The 25,884-nt window shown below is 41.9% G+C and overlaps 2 protein-coding genes across 2 annotated transcripts; both read right to left on the bottom strand.

Annotated features, from left to right (window-relative positions):
• Positions 1 to 16,761: 16,761 nt before the first annotated feature.
• LOC124276368 (putative uncharacterized protein DDB_G0290521) lies at positions 16,762 to 17,802 on the bottom strand. The gene has a single exon (XM_046712015.1). The coding sequence runs from the start codon at positions 17,800 to 17,802 to the stop codon at positions 16,762 to 16,764; it is 1,041 nt and encodes a 346-aa protein (XP_046567971.1).
• Positions 17,803 to 18,321: 519 nt separating this feature from the next.
• On the bottom strand, positions 18,322 to 19,800 carry LOC124276367. Its single transcript, XM_046712014.1, has 2 exons — positions 19,794 to 19,800; positions 18,322 to 19,619 (listed from the first exon to the last, which is right to left on the bottom strand). Exons 1-2 carry the CDS (start codon positions 19,798 to 19,800, stop codon positions 18,322 to 18,324), a joined length of 1,305 nt encoding a protein of 434 aa, XP_046567970.1.
• Positions 19,801 to 25,884: the final 6,084 nt, after the last annotated feature.

The raw sequence follows: 25,884 nt of genomic DNA, 5'->3' as shown, positions 1-25,884 counted from the left end.
TCAGGCGTGACAAGCCAACGCTTTAACCATTAGGTTACCCCACCGCCCACAGGAGTATACAAGCGTCTGTATAGATGCAAAACATCTTGAACATCAATCAAGCTGTCTTGAGTATCTAGGACATTAGCACTTTTCGATTAGCCAAATCAATTGGTATATGGGTGACTTTTGGTTTTATGCCGCTTTTTAGAATATTCCAGCAACATCACAGAAGGAGACACTAGAAATGGTCTTCACACATTGTGCCCATGTGGGGATCGAACCGGGTCTTTGGTGTGACGAGCCAGCGCTTTAACCATTAGGCTACCCCAGCGCCCACAGGGCTATACAAACGATCTCTATAGATGAAAAACATCCTGAACATCAATCCAACTGTCTTCGTTATCTAGGATATTAACACTTTTGGATTAGCAAAATCAATTTCTACAGGAAATGAGCGATATCTACAGATGCAAAACATCTTGAACAGCAATCCAGCTGTCTTAGAATCTAGGACAATAACAATTTTGGATGAGCCAGATGAATTTCTACAAACATCTCTATAGATGCAAAACATCTTGAACATCAATCCAGCTGTCTTAGTATCTAGGACATTAACACTTTTGGATTACCAAATTCAAATTTCTACTGGGAAATGAACGATATCTACATATGCAAAACATCTTGAACATCAATCCAGCTGTCTTAGAATCTAGGACAATAACAATTTTGGATGAGCCAGATGAATTTCTACAAACATCTCTATAGATGCAAAAACATCTTGAACATCAATCCACCTGTCTTAGTATCTAGGATATTAACACTTTCGGATTAGCCAAATCAATTAGTACAGGGGTGTACTGACTGACTGAGTTTTGGTTTTACGCTGCTTTTAGGAATATTCCAGCAATATCACAGAAAGGGACACCAGAAATGGGCTTCACACATTGTGCCCATGTGGGGATCTGAACCGGGTCTTTGGCGTGGCGAGCTAAAAGCTTTAACCATTAGGCTACTCCCACCGCCACAGGGCTATAAAAACGTCTCCACAGATGCAAAACATCTTTGAACATCAATCCAGCTGTCTTAGTATCTAGGATATTAACACTTTTGGATTAGCCAAATCAATTTCTACAGGGATATACAAACTTCTCAATAGATGCAAAAATCTTGAACATCAATCCAGCTGCCTTAGCATCTAGGCTATTAACACTTTTGGATTAGTCAAATCCAATTTGAGCAAGCATCATTGAACATCAATCAAGCTGTCTTAGCATCTAAGACATGGTAACACATTAAGATAAAGCGAAACCAATTAGTAGAAGCATCTCTATAGATGCAAAACATCTTGAACATCAATCCTGCTGTCTTAGCATCTAGGACATTAACACTTTTGGTTTAGGAAAAAAATTTTTGCAAGCATCTCTATAGATGCAAAACATCTTGAACATCAATCCTGCTGTCTTAGTATCTAGGATATTAACACTTTGGATTAGCCAAATCAATTCCTACAGGGAAATGAAACATCTCTACAGATGGAAACATCATCAACATCAATCCAGCTGTCTTGAGTATCTAGGACATTAACACTTTTGGATTAGCCAAATCAATATGTACAGGGGTATACAAACGTCTCTATAGAAGCAAAACATCTTGAACATCCATCCAGCTGTCTTAGCATCTAGGATATTAACACTTTTGGATCAGCCAAATCAATTTCTACAGGGAAAGAAACGTCTCTATAGATGCAAAACATCTTGAACATCAATCCTCCTGTCTTAGTATCTAGGATATTAACACTTTTGGATTAAACTAAACCAATTTGTGCAAGCATCTTGAACATCAATCAAGCTGTCTTAGCATCTAAGACAGTAACACTTTTGAATTAGCCAAACCAATTTGTACAAGCATCTCTATAGATGCAAAACATCTTGAACATCAATCCATGCTTTCTTGGTATCGAGGACATTATCACTTGCGGATTAGCCAAAGCAATTTCTACAGGGAAATGGAAACAGCTCTATAGAAGCAAAACATCTTGAACAGCAATCCAGCTGTCTTAGCATCTAGGATATTAACACTTTTGGATTAGCCAAATCAATTTCTACAGGGGAAAGGAAGCGTCTCTATAGATGCAAAACATCTTGAACATCAATCCTCCTGTCTTAGTATCTAGGACATTAACACTTTGGATTAGGCAAATCAATTGGTATAGGGTGTACTGACTGACTGAGTTTTGATTTACACAGCTTTTAGGAATATTCCAGCAACATCACAGAAGGGGACACCAGAAATGGGCTTCACACATTGTACCCATGTGGGGATCCCTAACCCAGGTTTCAAGTGTGACAAGCCAACGCTTTAACCATTAGGTTACCCCCACCGCCCACAGGAGTATACAAACGTCTGTATAGATGCAAAACATCTTGAACATCAATCAAGCTGTCTTAGTATCTAGGACATAAGCACTTTTCGATTAGCCAAATCAATTAGTATATGGGTGACTTTTGGTTTTATGCCGCTTTTAGGAATATTCCAGCAACATCACAGAAGGAGACACTAGAAATGGTCTTCACACATTGTGCCCATGTGGGGATCCGAACCCGGGTCTTTGGTGTGACGAGCCAACGCTTTAACCATTAGGCTACCCCACCGCCCCACAGGGCTATACAAACGTCTCTATAGATGAAAAACATCCTGAACATCAATCCAACTGTCTTCGTATCTAGGATATTAACACTTTTGGATTAGCAAAATCAATTTCTACAGGGGAAATGAACGATATCTACAGATGCAAAACATCTTGAACAGCAATCCAGCTGTCTTAGAATCTAGGACAATAACAATTTTGGATGAGCCAGATGAATTTCTACAAACATCTCTATAGATGCAAAACATCTTGAACATCAATCCACCTGTCTTAGCATATAGGACACTAACACTTTTGGATTAGCCAGATCAATTTGTACAGGGGTATACAAACATCTCTATAGATTCAAAACATCTTGAACATGAATCCATCTGTCTTACTACCTAGGACGTTAGCATTTTCAGATTAGCCAAAACAATTTCTAAAACATCTCTATAGATGCAAAACATCTTGAACATCAATCCAGCTGTCTTAGTGTCTAGGATATTAACACTTCGGAATTAGCCAAATCAATTTGAACAAGGAAATGAAACATCTCAAGAGATACAAAACATCTTGAACATCAATCCAGCTGTCTTAGTGTCTAGGATATTAACACTTTGGGATTAGCAAAATCAATTTGTACAAGCATCTCAAGAGATGCAAAACATCTTGAACATCAATCCAGCTGTCTTAGTATCTAGGGCAATAACACTTTGGATTAGCAAAGTCAATTTGTACAGGGTATACAAACATATCTATAGATGCAAAAATCTTGAACATCAATCCAGCTGTCTTAGTATCTTGGACATTAGCACTTTCAGATTAGCCAAATCAATTTTTACAAACATCTCTATAGATGTAAAACATCTTGAACACCAATCCAGTTGTCTTAGTATCTAAGACATTAACACTTTGGGATTAGCAAAACAATTATGTACAAGCATCTCAAGAGATGCAAAACATCTTGAACATCAATCCAGCTGTCTTAGTATCTAGGGCAATAACACTTTGGATTAGCCAAATCAATTTTTACAAACATCTCTATAGATGCAAAACATCTTGAACACCAATCCAGTTGTCTTAGTATCTAAGACATTAACACTTTGGGATTAGCAAAACAAATATGTACAAACATCTCTTTTGCTGCAAAACATCTTGAACATCAATCCAGCTGTCTTAGTGTCTAGGATATTAACACTTTGGGATTAGCAAAATCAATTTGTACAAGGGAAAAGAAACATCCCAAGAGATGCAAAACATCTTGAACATCAATCCAGCTGTCTTAGTATCTAGGCCAATAACACTTTGGATTAGCCAGATCAATTTGTACAGGGGATACAAACATCTCTATAGATGCAAAAAAATCTTGAACAGCAATCCATCTGTCTTAGTATCTTGGACATTAGCACTTTCAGATTAGCCAAATCAATTTTTACAAACATCCCAAGAGATGCTAAACATCTTGAACATCAATCCAGCTGTCTTAGTATCTAGGACATTAACACTTTGGGATTAGCAAAACCAATATGTACAAACATCTCTTTTGATGCAAAACATCTTGAATATCAATCCAGCTGTCTTAGTGTCTAGGACATAAACACTTTTGGATTAGCCAAATCAGTTTCTACAGGGGAAAGGAAAATGTCTCTATAGATACAAAATAAGTTGAACATCAATCCAGCTGTCTTAGTATCTAGGACATAAACACTTTGGATTGGCCAAATCAGTTTCTACAGGGGAAGGAAACGTCTCTATAGATGCAAAATAACTTGAACATCAATCCAGCTGTCTTAGTATCTAGGACATAAACACTTTTGGATTAGCCAAATCAGTTTCTACAGGGGAAAGGAAACGCGTCTCTATAGATGCAAAATAACTAGAACATCAATCCAGCTGTCTTAGTATCTAGGACATTTACACTTTCGGATCAGGAAAACCAATATGTACAAACATCTCTATAGATGCAAAACATCTTGAACATCAATCCAGCTGTCTTAGTATCTAGGGCAATAACACTTTGGATTAGCCAGATCAAATTGTACACGGGTATACAAACATCTCTACAGATGCAAAACATCTTGAACATCAATTCATCTGTCTTAGTATCTAGGACATAAGCACTTTCAGATTAGCCAAATCAATTTCTACAAAAATCTCTGTAGATGCAAAACATCTTGAACATCAATACAGCTGTCTAAGTATCTAGGGCATTAACAATTTTTGATCAGCAAGATGAATTTCTACAAACATCTCTATAGATGCAAAACATCTTGAACATCAATCCAGCTGTCTTAGTATCTAGGACATTAACACTTTTGGATTAGCAAAATCAATTTCTACTGGGAAATGAACGATATCTACATATGCAAAACATCTTGAACATCAATCCAGCTGTCTTAGAATCTAGGACAATAACAATTTTGGATGAGCCAGATGAATTTCTACAAACATCTCTATAGATGCAAGACATCTTGAACATCAATCCACCTATCTTAGTATCTAGGACATTAACACTTTGGATTAGCCAAATCAATTTCTACAGGGGAAAGGAAACGTCTCTATAGATGCAAAATACCTTGAACATCAATCCAGCTGTCTTAGCATCTAGGACATTAACACTTTTGGATTAGCCAAATCAATTTCTACAGGGAAATACAAACATCTCTATAGATGCAAAACATCTTGAACATCAATCCAGCTGTCTTAGTGTCTAGGATATTAACACTTCGGAATTAGCCAAATCAATTTGAACAAGGGAAATGAAACATCTCAAGAGATGCAAAACATCTTGAACATCAATCCAGCTGTCTTAGTATCTAGGATATTAACACTTTTGGATTAGCAAAACCAATTAGTACAGACATCTCTATAGATGCAAAACATCTTGAACATCAATCCAGCTGTCTTAGTATCTAGGATATTAACACTTTGGGATTAGCAAAATCAATTTGTACAAGGGTATACAAACATCTGTATAGATGCAAAAATCTTGAACATCAATCCAGCTGTCTTATTATCTTGGACATTAGCACTTTCAGATTAGCAAAACCAATTAGTACAGGCATCTCTATAGATGCAAAACATCTTGAACATCAATCCAGCTGTCTTAGCATCTAGGACATTAACACTTTGGGATTAGCAAAACAAATATGTACAAACATCTCTATAGATGCAAAACATCTTGAACATCAATCCAGCTGTCTTAGTATCTAAGACATTAACACTTTGGGATTAGCAAAACAAATATGTACAAACATCTCTTTTGATGCAAAACATCTTGAACATCAATCCAGCTGTCTTAGTATCTAGGATATTAACACTTTGGGATTAGCAAAATCAATTTCTACAAGGGAAAAGAAACATCCCAAGAGATGCAAAACATCTTGAACATCAATCCAGCTGTCTTAGTATCTAGGACATTAACACTTTGGGATTAGCAAAACCAATATGTACAAACATCTCTTTTGATGCAAAACATCTTGAACATCAATCCAGCTGTCTTAGTGTCTAGGATATTAACACTTTGGGATTAGCAAAATCAATTTGTACAAGGGAAAAGAAACGTCCCAAGAGATGCAAAACATCTTGAACAACATCAATCCACCTGTCTTAGTATCTAGGACATAAATACTTTTGGATTAGCCAAATCAGTTTCTACAGGGGAAAGGAAACGTCTCTATAGATGCAAAATAACTTGAACATCAATCCAGCTGTCTTAGTATCTAGGACATAAACACTTTGGGATTAGCCAAATCAGTTTCTACAGGGGAAAGGAAACGTCTCTATAGATGCAAAATAACTTGAACATGAATCCAGCTGTCTTAGTATCTAGGGCAATAACACTTTGGATTAGCCAGATCAATTTGTACACGGTATACAAACATCTCTATAGATGCAAAACATCTTGAACATCAATTCATCTGTCTTAGTATCTAGGACATAAGCACTTTCAGATTAGCCAAATCAATTTCAACAAAAATCTCTGTAGATGCAAAACATCTTGAACATCAAACTAGCTGTCTTAGTATCTAGGATATTAACACTTTTGGATTAGCAAAATCAATTTCTACAAACATCTCTACAGATGCAACACATCTTGAACATCAATCCAGCTGTCTTAGTGTCTAGGATATTAACACTTTGGGATTAGCAAAATCAATTTGTACAAGGGTATACAAAGATCTCTATAGATGCAAAAAATCTTGAACATCAATCCATCTGTCTTAGTATCTAGGGCATTAACACTTTTGATCAGCAAGATGAATTTCTACAAACATCTCTGTAGATGCAAAACATCTTGAACAACATCAATCCAGCTGTCTTAGCATCTAGGACATTAACATTTTTGGTTTAGCCAAACCAATTTGTGCAAGCATCTATATAGATACAAAACATCTTGAACATCAATCCAGCTGTCTTAGTATCTAGGTCATCAACACTTTTGGATTAGCCAGATTAATTTGTACAGGGGCATACAAACATCTCTATAGATGCAAAACATCTTGAACAACAATCCAGCTGTCTTAGTATCTAAGACATTATCACTTCTTGGATTAGCCAAAGCAATTTCTACAGGGGAAATGAAACAACTCTATAGATGCAAAACATCTTGAACATCAATCCAGCTGTCTTAGCATCTAGGATATTAACACTTTTGGATCAGCCAAACCAATTTGTACAAAGCATCTCTATAGATGCAAAACATCTTGAACATCAATCCATGCTTTCTTGGTATCGAGGACATTATCACTTGCGGATTAGCCAAATCAATTTCTACAGGGAAATGAAACATCTCTATAGATGCAAAACATCTTCTACATCAATCCAGCTGTCTTAGCATATAGGACATTAACACTTTTGGATCAGTCAGATAAATTTGTACAGGGTATACAAACATCCCTATAGATGCAACACATCTTGAACATCAATCCAGCTGTCTTAGTATCTAGGACATTAACACTTTTGGATTAGCCAAATCAATTTGTACACGGGTATACAAACATCTCTGTAGATGCAAAATCTTGAACATCAATCCAGCTGTCTTAGCATCTAGGATATTAACACTTTTGGATTAGCCAAATCAATTTGTGTAAGCATCGCGAACATCAATCAAGCTATCTTAGCATCTAAGACATTAACACATTTGGATAAGCGAAACCAATTAGTAGAAGCATCTCTATAGATGCAAAACATCTTGAACATCAATCCAGCTGTCTTAGCATCTAGGACAGTAACACTTTTGGTTTAGCCGAACCAATTTGTGCAAGCATCTCTATAGATGCAAAACATCTTGAACATCAATCCAGCTGTCTTAGCATCTAGGACATTAACATTTTTGGTTTAGCCAAACCAATTTGTGCAAGCATCTCTATAGATGCAAAACATCTTGAACATCAATCCAGCTGTCTTAGCATCTAGGATATTAACACTTTTGGATTAGCCAAATCAATTTGTACAAGCATCGCAAACATCAATCCAGCTTTCTTAGCATCTAGGACATTAACACTTTTGAATTAGCCAAACCAATTTGTACAAGCATCTCGACCATCAATCCAGCTGTCTTAGTATCTAGAACATTGACACATTGGATTAGCCAAATTAATTTCTAAAGTAATTGAGTGAGTGAGTTTAGTTTTACGCCGCACTCAGCCATATTCCAGCTATATGGCGGCGGTCTGTAAATAATTGAGTCTGGACCAGACAATCCGTGATCAACAGCATGAGCATCGATCTGCGCAATTGGGAACCGATGACATGTGTCAACCAAGTCAGCCAGCCTGACCACCCGATCCCATTAGTCGCCTCTTACGACAAGCAAAATCGCCTTTTATGGCAAGCACATGGGTTGCTGAAGACCTATTCTATCCCGGCATCTTCACGGGTCTCAATTTCTACAGGGGAAATGAAACATCTCTATAGATGTAAAACATCTTGAACATCAATCCAGCTGTCTTAGCATCTAGGACAATAACATTTTTGGTTTAGCCAAACCAATTTGTGCAAGCATCTCTATAGATGCAAAACATCTTGAACATCAATCCAGCTGTCTTAGCATCTAGGACAATAACATTTTTGGTTTAGCCAAACCAATTTGTGCAAGCATCTCTATAGATGCAAAACATCTTGAACATCAATCCAGCTGTCTTAGCATCTAGGACATTAACATTTTGGTTTAGCCAAACCAATTTGTGCAAGCATCTCTATAGATGCAAAACATCTTGAACATCAATCCAGCTGTCTTAGCATCTAGGACATTAACACTTTTGGTTTAGCCAAACCAATTTGTGCAAGCATCTCTATAGATGCAAAACATCTTGAACATCAATCCAGCTGTCTTAGCATCTAGGACATTAACATTTTTTTGGTTTAGCCAAACCAATTTGTGCAAGCATCTCTATAGATGCAAAACATCTTGAACATCAATCCAGCTGTCTTAGCATCTAGGACATTAACATTTTTGGTTTAGCCAAACCAATTTGTGCAAGCATCTCTATAGATGCAAAACATCTTGAACATCAATCCAGCTGTCTTAGTATCTAGGACAATAACACTTTGGATTAGCCAGATCAATTTGTACAGGTGAAAGCCTGACTGACTGACTGACTGACTGAGTTTATTTTTCACGCCGCTTTTAGCAATATTCCAGCAATATCACGGCAGGGGACACCAGAAATGGGCTTAACACATTGTGCCCATGTGGGGAATCGAACCGGGTTCGTTGGTGACGAGCCATCGTTTTAACCACTAGGCTACCCCACAGCCCACAGGTGAAAGGAAACATCTCTATAGATGCAAAACATCTTGAACATCAATCCAGCTGTCTTAGCATCCAGGACATTAACACTTTTGGATTAGCCAAACCAATTTGTTCAAGCATCTCTATAGATGGAAAACATCTTGAACATCAATCCATGCTCTCTTAGTATCTAGGACAATAACACTTTGGATTAGCCAGAGCAATCTGTACAAGTGAAAGGAAACATCTCTATAGATGCAAAACATCTTAAACATCTTGAACATCTAGGACACCTTTGGATTGTTTATATTTTTTAACCTTTTTGATCTTGTTTCTCACAAAGTGTTTAACTTGTTGCCAGGATCTGCTTTTAAGGGTTGGTTCTTTCCTTAATACATTTTCACATGCAAGTTTTCCTGGAATTCTCTGTTTGGTGAAGAACTTCGGTCATATGACAGTTAACCGCCCTCTTCTCTTTCGGTCCAAGTTCGAGGAGATGTCATCCGCCTCTTTTTGAGATTTGGCCAATTCTGAAAAGAATAATAGTAATACTACTAATAAATATAATAATGCTAGATAACCAAGGCACAAGATCTGTCTGGAACACAAACAAAATTATTTATGAATTTGAACTTATCTCCAAATTCAAAGTTTCCATTTGTATAATATGCACGAAGAGGATATAGATAACCACCTTTTTAAACAAACTGCTCAATGGAGGTGAAAAGGCCAGCGTCTACGCTTAAAGATGTTCTGGGTATTTCTAGATACTAGATCATCCTCACGAGATTTCACCTTGCATGCCTCAATCACATCAATGAAGGTAAACAGATTTAATTCGAGATGCTGTGCCTTTTGAATTTGGTTCTTCACGAGAAGGCGACTAACGGGGTCGGGTGGTCAGACTTGCTGACTTGGTTGACACATGTCATCGTATCCCAATTGCGTAGATGATCATGCTGTTGACCACTGGATCGTCTGGTCCAGACTTGACTTATTTACAGACCGCTTGCGCCATATATGGAATATATGAGTGCTAGGTCCCTGTCATGGTTTACTGTTGAGCAATTACATAAAAGAGATACTCAAAACACACCAGAGTTTCACACAATAATCTTATATCAGGAATAAGAAGAATAACCCTTGTTTTAATTACAATTAAATCCTTAACCGAATTTACAATTGGGCTGCTATGTGTGGACCCAAGTTAGACAATGAAACAATACTTTTTACAAAATAACATTCAGGAGGAACCTTTCCCCAAGATTTTGCTTGATCTGTCTCTTCAAGACCAGAAACTGTGCACAAGGCCTCCACTATAGCTTCATGTCACCCAATGTGCTTGTTAATTAAGAGTTGACAGATGAAAATGTGAGGCAAGGTTCAAGACCACTGGTGAGGATGTTGGTCCAGCCAGCCATGGTAGTTAGATATGTTTACTTTGTAACCCGACTCCCAAAGTGAGTTAGTTTTCTTGCAGATGTTAACAGACCCTGAACCTGAGGAAATCTAGACTTGCTTTATTTAGGGCTTTAGCACTGCAGAGAGGGCTTGGCAGTAGGGAAAATAATGTGGTTCAGGGACTGTGAGACAGACTAACCTTATACCAGAAATTTCTCTTCAATGCCCTGATTTTGCCCTGTGTTTTACCTTCATTCTTCTTCTGTTGTTTCCTCTTTCTATCTGGAGCTTCTTCTGGGTGAATCTTCAACATCGCAGCCTCCACTTCAACATCATCTTCATCATCATCATCTTCATCATCATCATCATCATCCTCCTCCTCTTAGGTCTTCTAAGGTGTCTACCAAGGGGAAGGAAACAATTAAGCAAGCATAATTTAGACTATAAAAGGATTCCAAAGTTTCTGTTGAAAGATTGATTGCAAAATTAAACAAACTGTGTGATGTGATACCACGGTGGATCTATGATCTCAGGCGAAAGATTCAGCAATTAAAATGTTTTCATCGAGGATGTCACAAATATACTACCCATCATAAGTTTAGACTCACCTAAAACACTTCCTATATGTTATACATGTGGTTACATCGAAGATGAATTTCTAACTAACTTGCGGAACCAACTGTAAACCTTATGTAGATGAATTGCATGAGGATCATGCATCAAATTGATGAAAAGCATGTTCAAATATGATGCATGTGAATAGCTGCGTTTTGGTGTAAAGTTTTATTAAGAATTAGCCAATTTTCACGGAGTTTCATCATTTATTGAACTCATGACAATAAACTTTTCAATGTTACGAATTTGTTTTACAATACATCAGTTCATGTGTAAAGCAGTACCCTTAAACTGTGTAGAATATTTTGCAAAATCTGGTTTAATTCAGCTGACTGAATTAGGTGGCTACATTTACACTTGTGAGTCTAAACTTTTGATGGGGAGTATATAAGCAGATCCCTCATCTCCAGTATATTTCCCTGTTTCTGAATAATCAATACAGCTAATTCAAGCATCATACAAACAAATTATACATAAACAATATACAGTCAGCATGCAGTAGTTCAAATTCATCATTTTTTCATTTCCAGTTCACTCAACAGCATTCATCAAATATTGTTAAGCTGGGCCTCAGGCATAGCCTGGGTCAATGGTTCTCTAAAAGCAACAGGGTGGGTTTTGTAATAACTCACACACTATGACCAAGGGTTACTGTAATGGTAGAGGTATGAACAGTTTTTCGAATTACACAATGACTTTCCATTAATTAGCAGCATTGGCTGAAGTTATCATGGTGATCATCCATGTGTCACAACAAATCATCAGCAAGAGACAATCACGTTTTTAATCATTTTTGCAATCATCATGCATAGATGTAAGGTTAGTGTTTATGTAACCACATGCAGTGTGTGTAAGGATTCCGGTTAAAACAATATTAGGCTTTGATAATCACATCAAATTCAGGTCTTGTAAAGACATAACGCAAAAGCATGGTTAGGTGATCATTTATAAGTCACAAACAAATCATCTGTAAGAGACAATCACGTCTTTAATCATTTTCACAAAAGCAATTAGGTGAAAGACAATGTTTTATCACCTGCCTGGGACATGTGACATTACCTGAAATTATAACACAAAAGCCCAAAGCATCCTATCCTCAAAGAGTGAAATAGAAACACTTGAGACACAGCAGATCAACAGCCTTTCTTTACAAATGAAATTATGTTTTTGAATGGTGCCTCCAGGTGAAGAGATAAACCTGCTAAAGCTGACCCAAAAAGCAATATCTATCTTTCATTGTATTTTGTGTACATGTTCCCACAGATTTCATTCAGAAGCCATGGCCTGGAGTAGCGGGTACCAGTTTAAGATCTAATCTCCACTCATATCTGGTCCCTTCAACATATTTTGGAAAATATAATCAGAGGGTAACTTGTTACCTATTCCAGAGATGTGCTGATGTCATAAATGGCCTCAAAACCTGACAATAATTACCTGAATATAACTACTAACCTGAAGGGTCAGCCATCATCGACTCAATGTCTTTCCCTGCGTGGAGAGACAACTTTCCGGTGTTTAAGGCATGGAGCACTTTAGTAACTTTAGCAAGCTCCAGTGTCTTCTCATGAAGTTGGTAGATGTTGCGATGCACCCTGATATCATGACCCATGAACTTTGCCAGGAGATCTTGGTTGCTCGGGGTCAGACCAAGTACTTGCGATAGTGTTGCAAGTTGCATGCGCAGTTTGGTTGATGTTATTCTAGAGGGCTGTTTGGCGCCACTCTTCTTGGCCATATCCCTCAGGGCATCACACCCTCTGATAGGAAAGATGCTCCTTGGTTTAGCGAAAAGGTGGTCATTTTCGATGTTTAGTTTTTGGCGCATGTCAACCAGCAACTGTAAGAAACAAAATCATGTTCATAAACACTAAAAGATGTATATATTGAACTCCGCGCTTTAAATTCGTTTCTCATATCAATACTTTGTTTTCTGCAAAACTTTTTCTGATAATGCATGCACATAACCTTCATCATACCTGTGCTTGTGGACATATTGAGTGTGGTAACAGAAATTACAAATAATACATGTTCAGGTCTTATGGGGGTATAAATAACAGCATTGCTGTACATTTGATACAAGTGTCATACACAAAGAATATATGTTAACAAATACTGTGCTTAATCTTGATTCAGAACCAATTTCATTGTGAGATCCCCAACTTCAGAGCTATACACTTATTATGAAAATTTCATAATGAAAAAAATCATAGCTCTCCTCCCAACGGGCATCCGCACTGTATCAGCTAAGTAAGCACTGAATGATACAACAATCTTTCACAACTTCAAAGAATACTTTCACATTTGAGACACTTGGCAGGCATTTCATGATTAAGATATTGTAAAGATTTTATACTGTTGAGAAAATCATGCCTCAAAAGCTGATGCCTGCTATAACTATGTTTACAAATGTCTAGAATGCTGACCTTGACCTTTCTCTCTGTTGAAATTGTCTTTCACCTTTTAGTTACTACAAAAATGGTTCCTTTGATCATTTTGGAAGAATTATTAAAATCTAAATATTTTAGATATTTAAATACTTACCTTACCATAGGTCTTATGCATATTACCTCAAGCTTTGACCTTGACCTTTGCTATTACCGCTGGCAACAGAACTGGTGGTGGAAAGGCGTACACGTCCAGACCCTCCCACGACAAGGACATGGCGTCGACCGCCCATGCCGCTGGATCTGGAATCGGAGACACGTACAACGGCAGCTGTGTGTTGAAGCGAGTCGCAAACAGGTCGATCAGAGGGCGGCCGTGACTGTGACAAAGAAGTTTGAACGCTTCTGGATGTAGCATCCACTCTGTTGGAGACGGTTTGCCCGGCCTTGAGAGAGCGTCTGCCAAAACGTTCTTGCACCCTGGGATGTGTCGGGCTCTGGCGCTGATGCCATTGTCGTCCAGGAGACTGGCCAGCTGGAACGTCTGCTCCAACAACTGTTTGGACCTGGTCGTTCCCTGATTGTGAATCAACCACACCACCGTGGAATTGTCCGACGCTATCAGGAGCCTGGTGTTCCGCAACAGAGGCACCCAGTGTCGAACCGCTAAAATGACTGCTTGCAGCTCCAAGTTGTTGATGTGCCATCCTAGCTCGGTGCCTGACCACAGCCCCGAGGTGGTCTGGTCGTTGAGGTGAGCACCCCAACCTTGAAGAGACGCATCTACGAACAGTTCGTGATCGTGAACAAACTCTGTCAAGGAGACTCCTGCGCAGACGTTCGACTCGACAGTCCACCAACGGAGGTAAGCGTGGAGATGCAGGGGCAAAAGGAACCTCAACTGAAGGTCGTCCGCCTGGATGTAAGGCAACAGGAAGCGCTGTAACGGCCGAAGCATCAAGCGACCTCTGAGCGTCAAGTCCTGGGCTGAGGTGAGGAGACCTAAGAGGGACTGCCACTCCCTGAGCACGAGCGGCTGGGATAGACCTCGGTTGGCGAAACTGACAATCTTTCTCCAGCGATCTAGCGGAATCCTGACAAGGTCGCAATGTGTCAGGAAGAGGCCTCCTATAAACGTCAGTTCCTGGGACGGCTCCAGGTGGGATTTGTCTATGTTGATAATCCATCCCAGTTGCTGCAAGAGATGAATGGCAAAGTGCATCTGTTTGCGAAGCAACTGAGGGTCGAGGTGGTTCATGAGACAGTCGTCTATATAAGGGTCGAAGTCGATGCCCCTGAGATGGAGGAACCGGGTGATCGGCGAGGTAATCCGAGTAAAAAGCCACGGGGCCGTGGAAATTCCAAATGGAAGCACTTTCCACTGGTAGTGGGACCCGTTGAAAAAGAACCTCAGGTACTTTCTGTGACGGTGGTAAATGGGCACATGCAGGTAGGCATCCTGAAGGTCGAGGCTGGCCAACCAGACCCTGGGCGCAAGCTTGGCTCGTAGCTGTTCCAGGGACACCATGCGGAAGTGAGGCGGTTCCGAAAGATAAAGGTGGTTGAAAACTGCCATGTTGTGAATCATGCGTAGTTCCCCTGAGTCCTTCTTGGGAACCAGGAAGATTGGTGAGTAGAACCCCGGGGGACTGTCGGGGGTCTAGCACTGTCTCTATAGCTTGTTTGCGTAACAGAGTGTGGATGCTGTCTGCTAGCAGTAACTGTTGGTCTGGAGCATACACACGTGACTGGGGCGTTGAAGTCAGAGGCGGCGACACGGCGATTGGCAGCTTGTAACCGGTCCTGAGAATGTTGGTGATAAACGGGTCTTCCAGGATTGTCCAATTGGGCCAGAAGATCCCCAGTCTCCCGCCTACTGGAGTAGGACGAACCGGCACGACTGGGGGCGGGAGGTCCCAGTCGTGTTGGGTCGCAACTTCAGCGACCGAAGTAAGGGCGCCTCCCCCTACCCCTGCCGGGCGTCGAAGGGGGGTCCCGGGGACGATCCTGCTGACGGCGCTGAAAAACAGGTTCGGATCTGCCACGGCCACGTCCTCTGCCAGAGGCGTCGCGGACGGAGTCTCTTCTCGGGACGTAACGGCGCTTCCCTCTACCCCTTGCAGATGATCTGCCACGAAAGGCCGAACTCAAAGCTTCGAACGTAGACAAAGAAACCTCCGTATTGGTAAGCTCTGCGTGTTCCTTATACACCTCCGGAATGCCGTCATTAAAGAGGAAACGAGACGCAAAAGGGGCTCTTAACAGTTTCCTTTTAAACTCTTCCTGCCAAGAACAGGGCTCCAGGAAACCCATCCGCCGAACAACCGTTGTCATGGCCAGAGCCGCCCGGAGGTGCGCCAGCAAATCATGCAACACCTTGCCCTGCCATTGAAACAGGGTGGTAAGATGTTCTAACCTTGACGTGTTGTCTTCCGTCAGATCCCAAGCAGCAGCCGAAGTTGCCGAGGCCAACGCTGATACCGGCTTCAACATCCGCTTGAGTTCTGCATCAATGGCCAACATCTTGGAGTCCTGCACTCGGTAGGATGCCTGTGGGGAAGCCGATAAGCGCTTGAGGGACTCGTCATGAGCCGCGCCTCCATCGGCAAAATCCAAACTATGAATCTTGTAATCCCCTTTGCGTGACTTAGGAGCCTTTATCGTGGTATTGAGAGACAAAGTAGCAAAATCAGCGTCCAAAGAAGCCACAGCATCGGCCACCATCGGGTGAGGCGGGAGGAGTAACTCCGGAGAAGACCGAATAGCCTTCGGGTCGGCCGAACCTGAAGAGGGAGAAGGACAATCCGGCAGTCTGTCGGCAATCCAGTCGAACACAGCAGAGAGAGGGAGGTAGGTGCCCCCATCATCATCATCCTCTTGCAACATTTCCTCATTATAATCGGGAGAAAAATAGCGCTCCTCAGTGTCCTCCCAGGACACGGTAGGAGCAGTAAATCGTTGACCCGAAGCAGCAGGCTTCGGTGGGCGCACCGATGACAACTGAGAAGCAGCACTCAAAGTAACTGTCGGGGAACGTGGACGTCGCGGCGAGCGGCGAACAGGAGGTGACCTTGAACGGGACCGACGGTATCGCCTACCACGCATCGGTGACCGTGAGCGCCTCTCCCTATCCTTGGAACGTACGGGAGAGCGAGACCTTGAGTCAGACCGACGACGCGAAGAGAAGTATCCGAACTAAGACGAGGACTCCTAGACCGATGATGCTGCCGAGGAGACCTGGAACGAGATCGTCGAGAACGATGGGAACGCTCGGCGTCCTGACGTCGGGAACGCTCTTCCATTAACTGACGTTGTAGGTTCTCCTCTCTAGACACTGTAGCCTTCCTGGGGATACGGTAGTCTGCCAAAGGCGTCGGAGTTGGCGCTGGCGCTGGCGTCGGTACAGGCGTCGGCGTCAGCATGGGCGTCGGCGTTGGCATAGGCATAGGCGTCGGCATAGGCATAGGCGTCGGCATAGGCATAGGCGTCGGCATAGGCGCCGGCGTCCGCATGGGCGTCGGCGTAGGCATCGACGTTGGTTGAAGCAACAAGTCAGCAACTGGAGAATCAAGTGCCACAGGCGTCGGCGCAGGGACAAAGCTAGGCAACGGCGCTGGAACGGTGCTAGCTTGGGCTCCGGCAGCTGCCGGCAAAAGGAGCGTCCGAAGCAACTTCTGAACCTCCGGATGCGACAAAGCGTCCGGGTGGGATAGGTCAACAAAGGCGTCAGACGAGCGCTTGGCTTCAGGCGTCAGCAAACGAGGCGCAGGGGTGGACGGCTGATCTATCACAGGAGAAGAGCGTCCGACCGGCGTACGAGGGGGAGAAGACCGGGAGTCCACAGAAGAAACAGGGGAAGACATTTTCCTCTTCCGTTGTGACAAGCGTTTCTTCTTAGCGCTGAGGTAGGCCTTGAAATCTGCGACGGACAGCGGAGTACAAAAGTGACAGCGCTCGTCAATGGAACAGGCAACAGTTGCACAGTCTGGGCACCAGGGGTGTGGGTCCTTGGCAGACTTCTGCACCTTGCAGATGCAACAAAACTGCCGGGTCATGCACACCAAAAGCAATAACTTTAATATCTGAAATCTATTAGTAAGTGTCTGAAAACTTAGCGAAACAAAAACGTCTGACAAGCAAGACGCTTGAAGTAAAAGTGATTTTGGATGGACCGCGCTTGCGCGGGAGGGGAGATCACGTCACTTCCGTTGCCTGTACACTCGTCGATACACGAGGTGGCCGTTCTATAGAATGGCGAATCAACGACTGTCTGATCTCTTTAAGCGGAGCTTGAGGTAATATGCATAAGACCTATGGAAAGGTAGGTTAAAAATTAATCTCTTGGCAGTGTTTTCACAGGACTGATAATTAGCTTTGAAAAATGTTACATTTTCAAATGGTTCATATCTACCTTCAGATTTTTTTCCATTTTGTCCGTTAATATTAAGGACACTTTTCTGCCTTTTTTCCCCCTGGTCTCAATCCGCTTGTGGGTTTCACAAAGTTTAATTTCGAAGTTGTTGAGACTTTTCTTTATCTCTGTCTCCATTATGGTGTTCCCGTCTTTCAAACCGTTATGGAAGTCCTTCAATTTGAGCCGTTGTGCTTCCCCACTTCTTTTCCCGGTTGAAGAGAATGATCTGGCAGAGACAGATTTTGCCGAACTCCAAGTATCTGGATTCGGTATCCCAGTCCTTGGAAATTTCAGGGGCCTTATCCAAATATTTGTGAAGGCAAACGACATCTTCAACTAATGGCAACATTTGTGGCCTGTTGTACTTTGCCGTACTTAGTGTTCCATGAGCATGGACAGAAACTCGCTCTGTCCATTCGTCCTTGTAAATCTCCAGGAAGTCAGTGGCCTTTTTCTTCAAATCTTCATCTTCATTTCTGATAGCTGAGTTCCTTAAAATACTGCAGCATTTCTGCAGGCTGTATCCCAGCTTCAGGGCCAGCGAAGGCGTGGCAAATGTATGCCCCTTGCTTTCATAGCCAGCAACATTTTTAACTGCTGCTATTACAGCATCAAACATGTGTGGTGAAAAACACTGAGTAAGTGATTTCACATCATTGTTGGCCTCACACACAGAGATCAAAAAACGGCCAAGTTCTTTCATTTTTTGAGAAATATATTGCCAGTTGTGTTGCTGACCTCCAACTTTCTCATATTGCCTTTGTCCATAGAGCAGAATGAGGGGGTCCTGCTTCACAATGTGAGTGACAGAGTCCTCCCTCATTCTGTCCAGGATATTTGTTTGGAAATCACTTTGCTTCTTCATGGGCAACAGCTGTCTAGAATTTTCAAGGGTTGACCCGAAAATGTGCTCCTTTTTGGACTGGCTGCAGGTCTTTTGATGTTTCCGCAGGGATGTTTTAATAACAAATGCCCTGCAAAACTCACAGGGCAGATAATGGTTAATTGATTTGTTTTCACCTTCTCGTGACCTATACTTTGGTAGTACAACACCCTGTTCTTTGTGGAACACATCGTAATTGTGGGCAAAATCTCCTTCTCTGAGGAGAACTGATAAAGCTTCTTTCCTTTCTCTTGATTTTTTAGCCAGACACAACACCCTCGCTACTCTGGGTTCATTGGCATGAATCTGCTCCATATGGCGGGGCATCTTAGAGTAATATTTACTGCAAAACAGGCAACAATGCATTTTGGCCTCACGTTTGCCACTGATTTTTATGCATGACTGCACAAGAATCTGTTTTGGTTTGTCCGTTGTTACTGGTAATAATTGTGAAGCACCCTCATCACCAGATGAATCTGGCACATATTCAGGATCTTCAAAGGCTTCAGATTCTTCAGAATCGTCAGAATCATCAACTGGGATATATTCGTGATCTTTTTCATCCAGCTCAGAATCTATATAAAATAAATCACATCTGATAAGTAAAATGACATATAGTGCATGGCCTGCTACACCAATAACACACAGACTAACTCAAACCAATATTGTCTTTGAAATATAGCAGATCTATGCCAAAACCTTGTTACAATAGTTACGTTGGATGCTAACGTTTACTTATCTTTACTTACCATTCATGCGGTTTGATACAATTTCTTTTCAGTCTTAATAACACAATACCTTTTTTAAAATAAATATGGGACTTCTGTCCAGAAGATGTTGCACACGCAAGTAAGGTTAGTGTTTATGCATCCATATGCAGTGTGGTAGGATTCGAGTTAAGAGGATATCACGTTTTGATAATCACATAAACTTCACTATGTTACAACCGATTCGTCAAAACACTGCAAATTAGCCTGGTTAGGTGATCATTGATATGTCATAACAAATCATCAGCAAGAGACAATCACGTCTTTAATCATTTTTTCAATCATCATGCACACGCAAGTAAGGTTAGTGGTTATGTATCCATATGCAGTGTGGTAGGATTCCAGTTAAGAGGATATCACGTTTTGATAATCACATAAACTTCATTATGTTACAACTGATTCGTCAAAACACTGCAAATTAGCCTGGTTAGGTGATCATTGATATGTCACAACAAATCATCAGCAAGAGACAATCACGTCTTTAATCATTTTTTCAATCATCATGCACACACAAGTAAGGTTAGTGGTTATGCATCCATATGCAGTGTGTTAGGATTCCAGTTAAGAGGATATCACGCTTTGATAATCACATAAACTTCATTATGTTATAACTGATTCGTCAAAACACTGCAAATTAGCCTGGTTAGGTGATCATTGATATGTCACAACAAATCATCAGCAAGAGACAATCACGTCTTTAATCATTTTTTTAATCATCATGCACACTTAACTAGATGCACTGTGTGTAAGGATTCTGGTTTAAAGGATATCAGGCTGTGATAATCAAAACATTCTACTACATCTTATCAGAAAGAATGACTTTGTCATCACCACCTTCAGACTTGTGACAGTACCTGAAAATAATATACAAAAATCCCACAAAGCATCATATTCTTAAACTCATTTTTCACACCAAAATCAGAGAAATATCAATACATGGAAGCAAATAAATATTCTCACCATATCATCTCTTGACATCAAGGAAATAATTCAGGTACATTTACAGGATAAAAATTTGCAGCTTTCCTCTCAAAATCAACAAATGTTGATGGAGTTTAGTGTGAAAATCAAAATCATCTTGAACAATACTGTACATTAAGATACAAGATGATACTAACATACTTCTCGAGTTGTAATCTTTTCCAACATTATCTCTTTGGAAATAGATACCAACGTGATGCCTGGAAAAATAGCGTGATTATATAACGCGTGTTTGTTGTGACATATCGGCGATCACCTAACCAGGCTTTAATTTGTGAATCTGTAACATAATGAAGTTTATGTGAATTATCAAGCGTGACTGGCAGCTTTATCTCGCATAATTCACGCTCCTGCTTACTGGGTATTCTGATGATGAAAAAGAAAAACGTGTTATATATTGCTGACTGATTTCGACATGATATCGGCAATCTGCTTTCAGGCTTTAATTGCAGTCGGTGACGATACGTGGTGATTTATGTGACCAGCGTGATATCGCCAACTTCAATCTACACTACGTAATGGCATAAATGCGCGTACGCTTCTGCGGTTCATATTGTACGAATTTATTAAGGACTTTGAAAGAAATTATCAACGCGTAATCAGTAAAGATAGTAAGCGTTGGCATCCAGCGACGACTTTAACGGCTACGGCAGATCTGCCTTCTTCGAAAGACTGTAAACGGACTGAGTTGATATTGACCGGCAACCACTATGTCATTTTACCGAATATTGTTATTTTATATAATTCTGAAGCGCTGAATGAAAGATCTTGATATATCCCCAGTTGACGATTTCGGCGATTCTGAAAAGAATGTATTAGCCGGAATTCATCACGGTGATGAGTGCTTACAGTATTACCGGCAACGGTTTCAAACAAAACGTTTCTTCGGTCATGCGCGTTATTAATAAAGCGTGACATTTTGCCGTAATATTTATACCAAGATAACCCATCATATGGTACGAATTAACCAGCTCGGAAAGCTTTCTCGAAGAATTGCCAGTATTGTTCACGGCTGAAGTGTTATACTACTATGAGTCGCGGCGTATTAAATCGGTAACCATTATCTTTCTTGTGGCTGCGGGCATTTATTAAAACGTCACTGAAGAAATATCGAACGCATCCCAAAAGAGCAGACGACGCTTAATGGCAAAGTGTTTCCAAACAATATCTGGACGAAATGAGGACTCTGTCGCATTGGTTCGTTCGCTCGACTCTGCTCGAAAACGAAAGAACGGTCGATATACGTGATCGCACTCGTGTTTTCACCACACATGTTGATAACAACCGGCGGCGACGATTAGTGGCACAACAGCGGAACTTAAACTGAAAGGCTGGTTTTGTTGAACTCGTCGGCGTATTTGATTTGGGCAATGAACAGGCGGTTATTCATATGTCGCGATACGGCAGGCACGTCGACGAAGATGTGGTTGCCTTCTTCTGAAACTTCCGGAGACTGATGCGGAAATCGAATGCTGAGTTGGCTCGCCGAATCGTGCCGAAAGTGAGGCCTGGCGACTCAATTGAAGGACTCCATAACGTTTGAAAACTGAGCCTGTAATGAAGTTTGAAGACAAAAGTCTCAACAACTTCGAGAATTAAACAATGAAACCCACATGATTGAACCGAAAAAAGGCCGCCCAATGGCGGACAAAATGGAAAGATGACCTATACGAAAATGTGGCTGAAAATATTATCGGTCATGGCTGCTACCGAAGATGGAAGCATTGTGCCGGCGTAACTCGACGCTGCTGTCACAGGAAAACTTTTATTCTTGATGGCGCGGAAGTTCCCCTCGGGCCCGGCGTTTATTACCGACACGTCTGCGTTCCAGCTCGTGCAACATCATCGTCTAAATGCAGGTCTGGTGGAATGCTACTTCAGGGCAGGAAGGCGTGCATGATGACGTCAGATAAAAGATGCCTCATTGCCCTTTAAGCGCGGCATCCGGTCCCCGTACCGATGCACGGTCGCGCTACTCGTTGACGGCTCGATAACCCGGCGGTTACTGCTCTACGCGATACCGGGGCGTTACTGGCGCGGGAGAAATGTTGAAAGAATGATGATGATGAGGCTCTCCGCGCCTTCTCTGCTGACGTTAGGCTGAACCCGCGTGGTACGATGCCTCCCTGTTTCAGTTAGGCGGAGCCGGCGGCTTCGTTCGCCGATGGTGACATGCTGACTGGGCGTGATCTTTCTCAATACCGCGAATAAAAACTCCTGCGTCGCTGAAAGACCTGAATTCATAGTTGAATTTTGCCGATCGGCGATACCGTAAACGTCCTCAGTAACGTAAACCATCACCGATGAATCCAGATGTTGACCGTGATGCGAAGCATGTTGACGTTATCGGACTGTTGCTGCTGGGATGCGTCACGCGCCTGATGACGGGGCAGATGTTGCATCCCCGCTGGCGCTTTTCTCGGCTCTGCATGTTGGCAGAGCGGGCTGACGAGGAAGAGTTTAAGGAAACGTCTGAATTTCTTTGTATTCGATGGCAAAGAAACGGCGAAATGCGGGGCTCTTTGTCGTTAGAAGCTTTATTACGACAGCTTTAGGTGACGGAGAGGTGAAGCGCCCGGCATGCGAAGGCGTGGCGATGGAGCTTATTTTTTCGCGTCGGCAGAAGACGAGACCCTTGATGCCACGTCATTTTACCGTGCGGTGGAATTGTGCGGTTTCCGCCCCCGGCGACCCAATCTACTCCGTGAAGCTGATGGTCCCTGAAGCCGGGTTATCGTTCTCGGGGCCGATTACAACCCGATAACGATAACGCTGTTGATCTGCTGTGTATGCTCCGAGACTTCAACGGTTGCTGGCGAACCTTTCTGTGCTTAGCGAACACTGCCAGAAGACGGTGCTGGGCTTGACGATCGGTTCTGCTCACCGGTTCTCGAGAAATTCGTGATTGATTTTTCAACCGCACCTCTTTAGAACGCCTCGTAGACTGCGGCGAGAATATGATTTGACGAAGGATGCTTTACCTGTGCTGCGACTACCGCGGCGTCTGGCTGCAATTCTTTTCAGCGGTCCAGGCCTTTCCGATTTCCGACGTGTTTCACTGGGATTACTACTCCAGGCGACTGTCGCGTAACCACCTCATTTCCTCGGTGCATGACAATGCGCTTTACCATTCTTGCGGCTGGCTTTCGGGATAGTTATCAGCATGAACAAACACGGGCGTCTGGCGTTTATCGGAGCATAACTCTGTTGCATTGGGCGCTTTATCATTAAACTGACCAAACTGAACCCGGTCGGTTTATCGGCGGCTGGGTAACTTCGAAAACGTCATAGATGGGACTGATACCAAACAGGCGTTATACCCGCGCATCGTGGGCGATTTTTGCCCTACATCTTCCGCTCGTTGATGAACAATAGGTGGCGAGTCTAACGACGATCATGATAACCGAATTCCCGGGTACCTCAACGTTGACTGCAGTGTGCATCAGCTGCTGAGCTGCAGCAGTCGACAGGCACTTTGGGTGCCACTATTGAGTTTTCAGGCTTCCACAACTGGCGTCGATTCAGACGGTGGTTGATTCACCAATCGAGAGCGACCGGGTGATTGGTGGAACTGAGCGTTCCTGACCGTCTCCCTGGGCGTTTAATAACATCGGCGCAAACCGACGTCCCCGGGAATACTGAAGCGTTTTGACGACGGCTCTCTCCAGGCGAACGCTCCAACGGAAGTGCTACATCGAAAGCTTTTGTCGAAACTTCTGACTTGTTCGCGACTTCAACGGCTGCGCGTTAATGCTGATGCTCGATTCGAATCAGCGACGTAATTTGTGGGTGAAGATATGAACGACTAAATGCGCCTTTCACCACCGTTCATTACGCCAACGGCGTAATAACAGGTCAGGTCAACTGACGTTTAATGATAAGGTAGTGTTTAAATGTCTAAAATATTTGAATTTAATATTTCCAAAAGGAACATTTTATTGACAAGATTGAAGGTAATTTCGACGAAGGTCCGGAATCGGCATTCGGACATTTAATGAAACATGGTTATGGCGAACTTTGGTGATTTTCTCGGCAGTATAACTTTGCAATAATATTGTCGTAGTCAGCTGATAGTATTCTTTGAAGTTGATGAAGACTGTTGTATCATTCATTAACTACTTTAGCTGATACGTCGCGGTGCTGTGAAGGAGAAGCTGATTTTTTCGTTATAATTTTCAATGGTATTGAAGGGATCTCACAGATCGGGTGAAACTGGTAACATGATGTTTTATTATTGCTGTTTACTTTATTATCAAATGTTGCGGCAATGTGATGAACCTGAACATCGGTAACGATTTCTGTTGCGCTCAATCGCATGCGATGCGATTATCGAAAAGAGGATTTTGCGAAATAGTATTGATATGAAAGCGGCGGATGCTATGCATCTTTTTAGTGTTTATGAACATGATTTTTGTTTTCTTACGGTGACATAATGAAAACGACATCGAAATGACCGCTATCTTTATCGAAGATTATTGATAGCACGAAGGACGAGCAACCACTAAACCAACATCGGCCAAACAACGTACGCTTTACTGGCTGGTCGGGGTAAATGGCATCTACCAACTGCTGAACATGCAAACACCCGGGAAGAATTCTCGCGCGAAGATTCATTGATGATATTCGTTGTTGTGATAGATTTTGAGCCGACCGACATCGCTGACGGAACAGGCACAGTTACCCTCTGATATATTTTCAATATGAGAGAACAGATCAGCAAACTTTGCTGCGAGCGTGACTGCAATTAATCTTATTACTGTATTGCTGGTCGTGAGTTTATCTCTTCGCCTGAACACCATTCAAAGCGCAATTTCTTGTAAAGGCTGTTGATCTGCTGTCAATGTTCTTCTTCTTTGAAGACCAGAGATTAACGAGCTTTTTGTTATGACCTAGAATATGCATGTCCCCGAGCGACGATAAAGCTGTTGTCTTTCACCAGTAGTAGACGTCGTTATTCTTTGAATGATTTGTTTGTGACTTTTATCGTCACTAGCGCGTTGTCTTTGAACACAATTGTGATTATAAAGCTTATTGTGGAGATCATATGTTGCAACATACATCTATGCATGACGTGCAAAATAACGCTGATGTT

The sequence above is a fragment of the Haliotis rubra genome, unplaced genomic scaffold (assembly GCF_003918875.1).
Source record: "Haliotis rubra isolate DU_JTF1 unplaced genomic scaffold, ASM391887v1 Scf2080, whole genome shotgun sequence".
NCBI classification, from domain to species: Eukaryota; Metazoa; Mollusca; class Gastropoda; order Lepetellida; family Haliotidae; genus Haliotis; species Haliotis rubra.
Note: the sequence above shows the minus strand (reverse complement) of the source record. Positions and strands in the feature narration are given on the sequence as shown.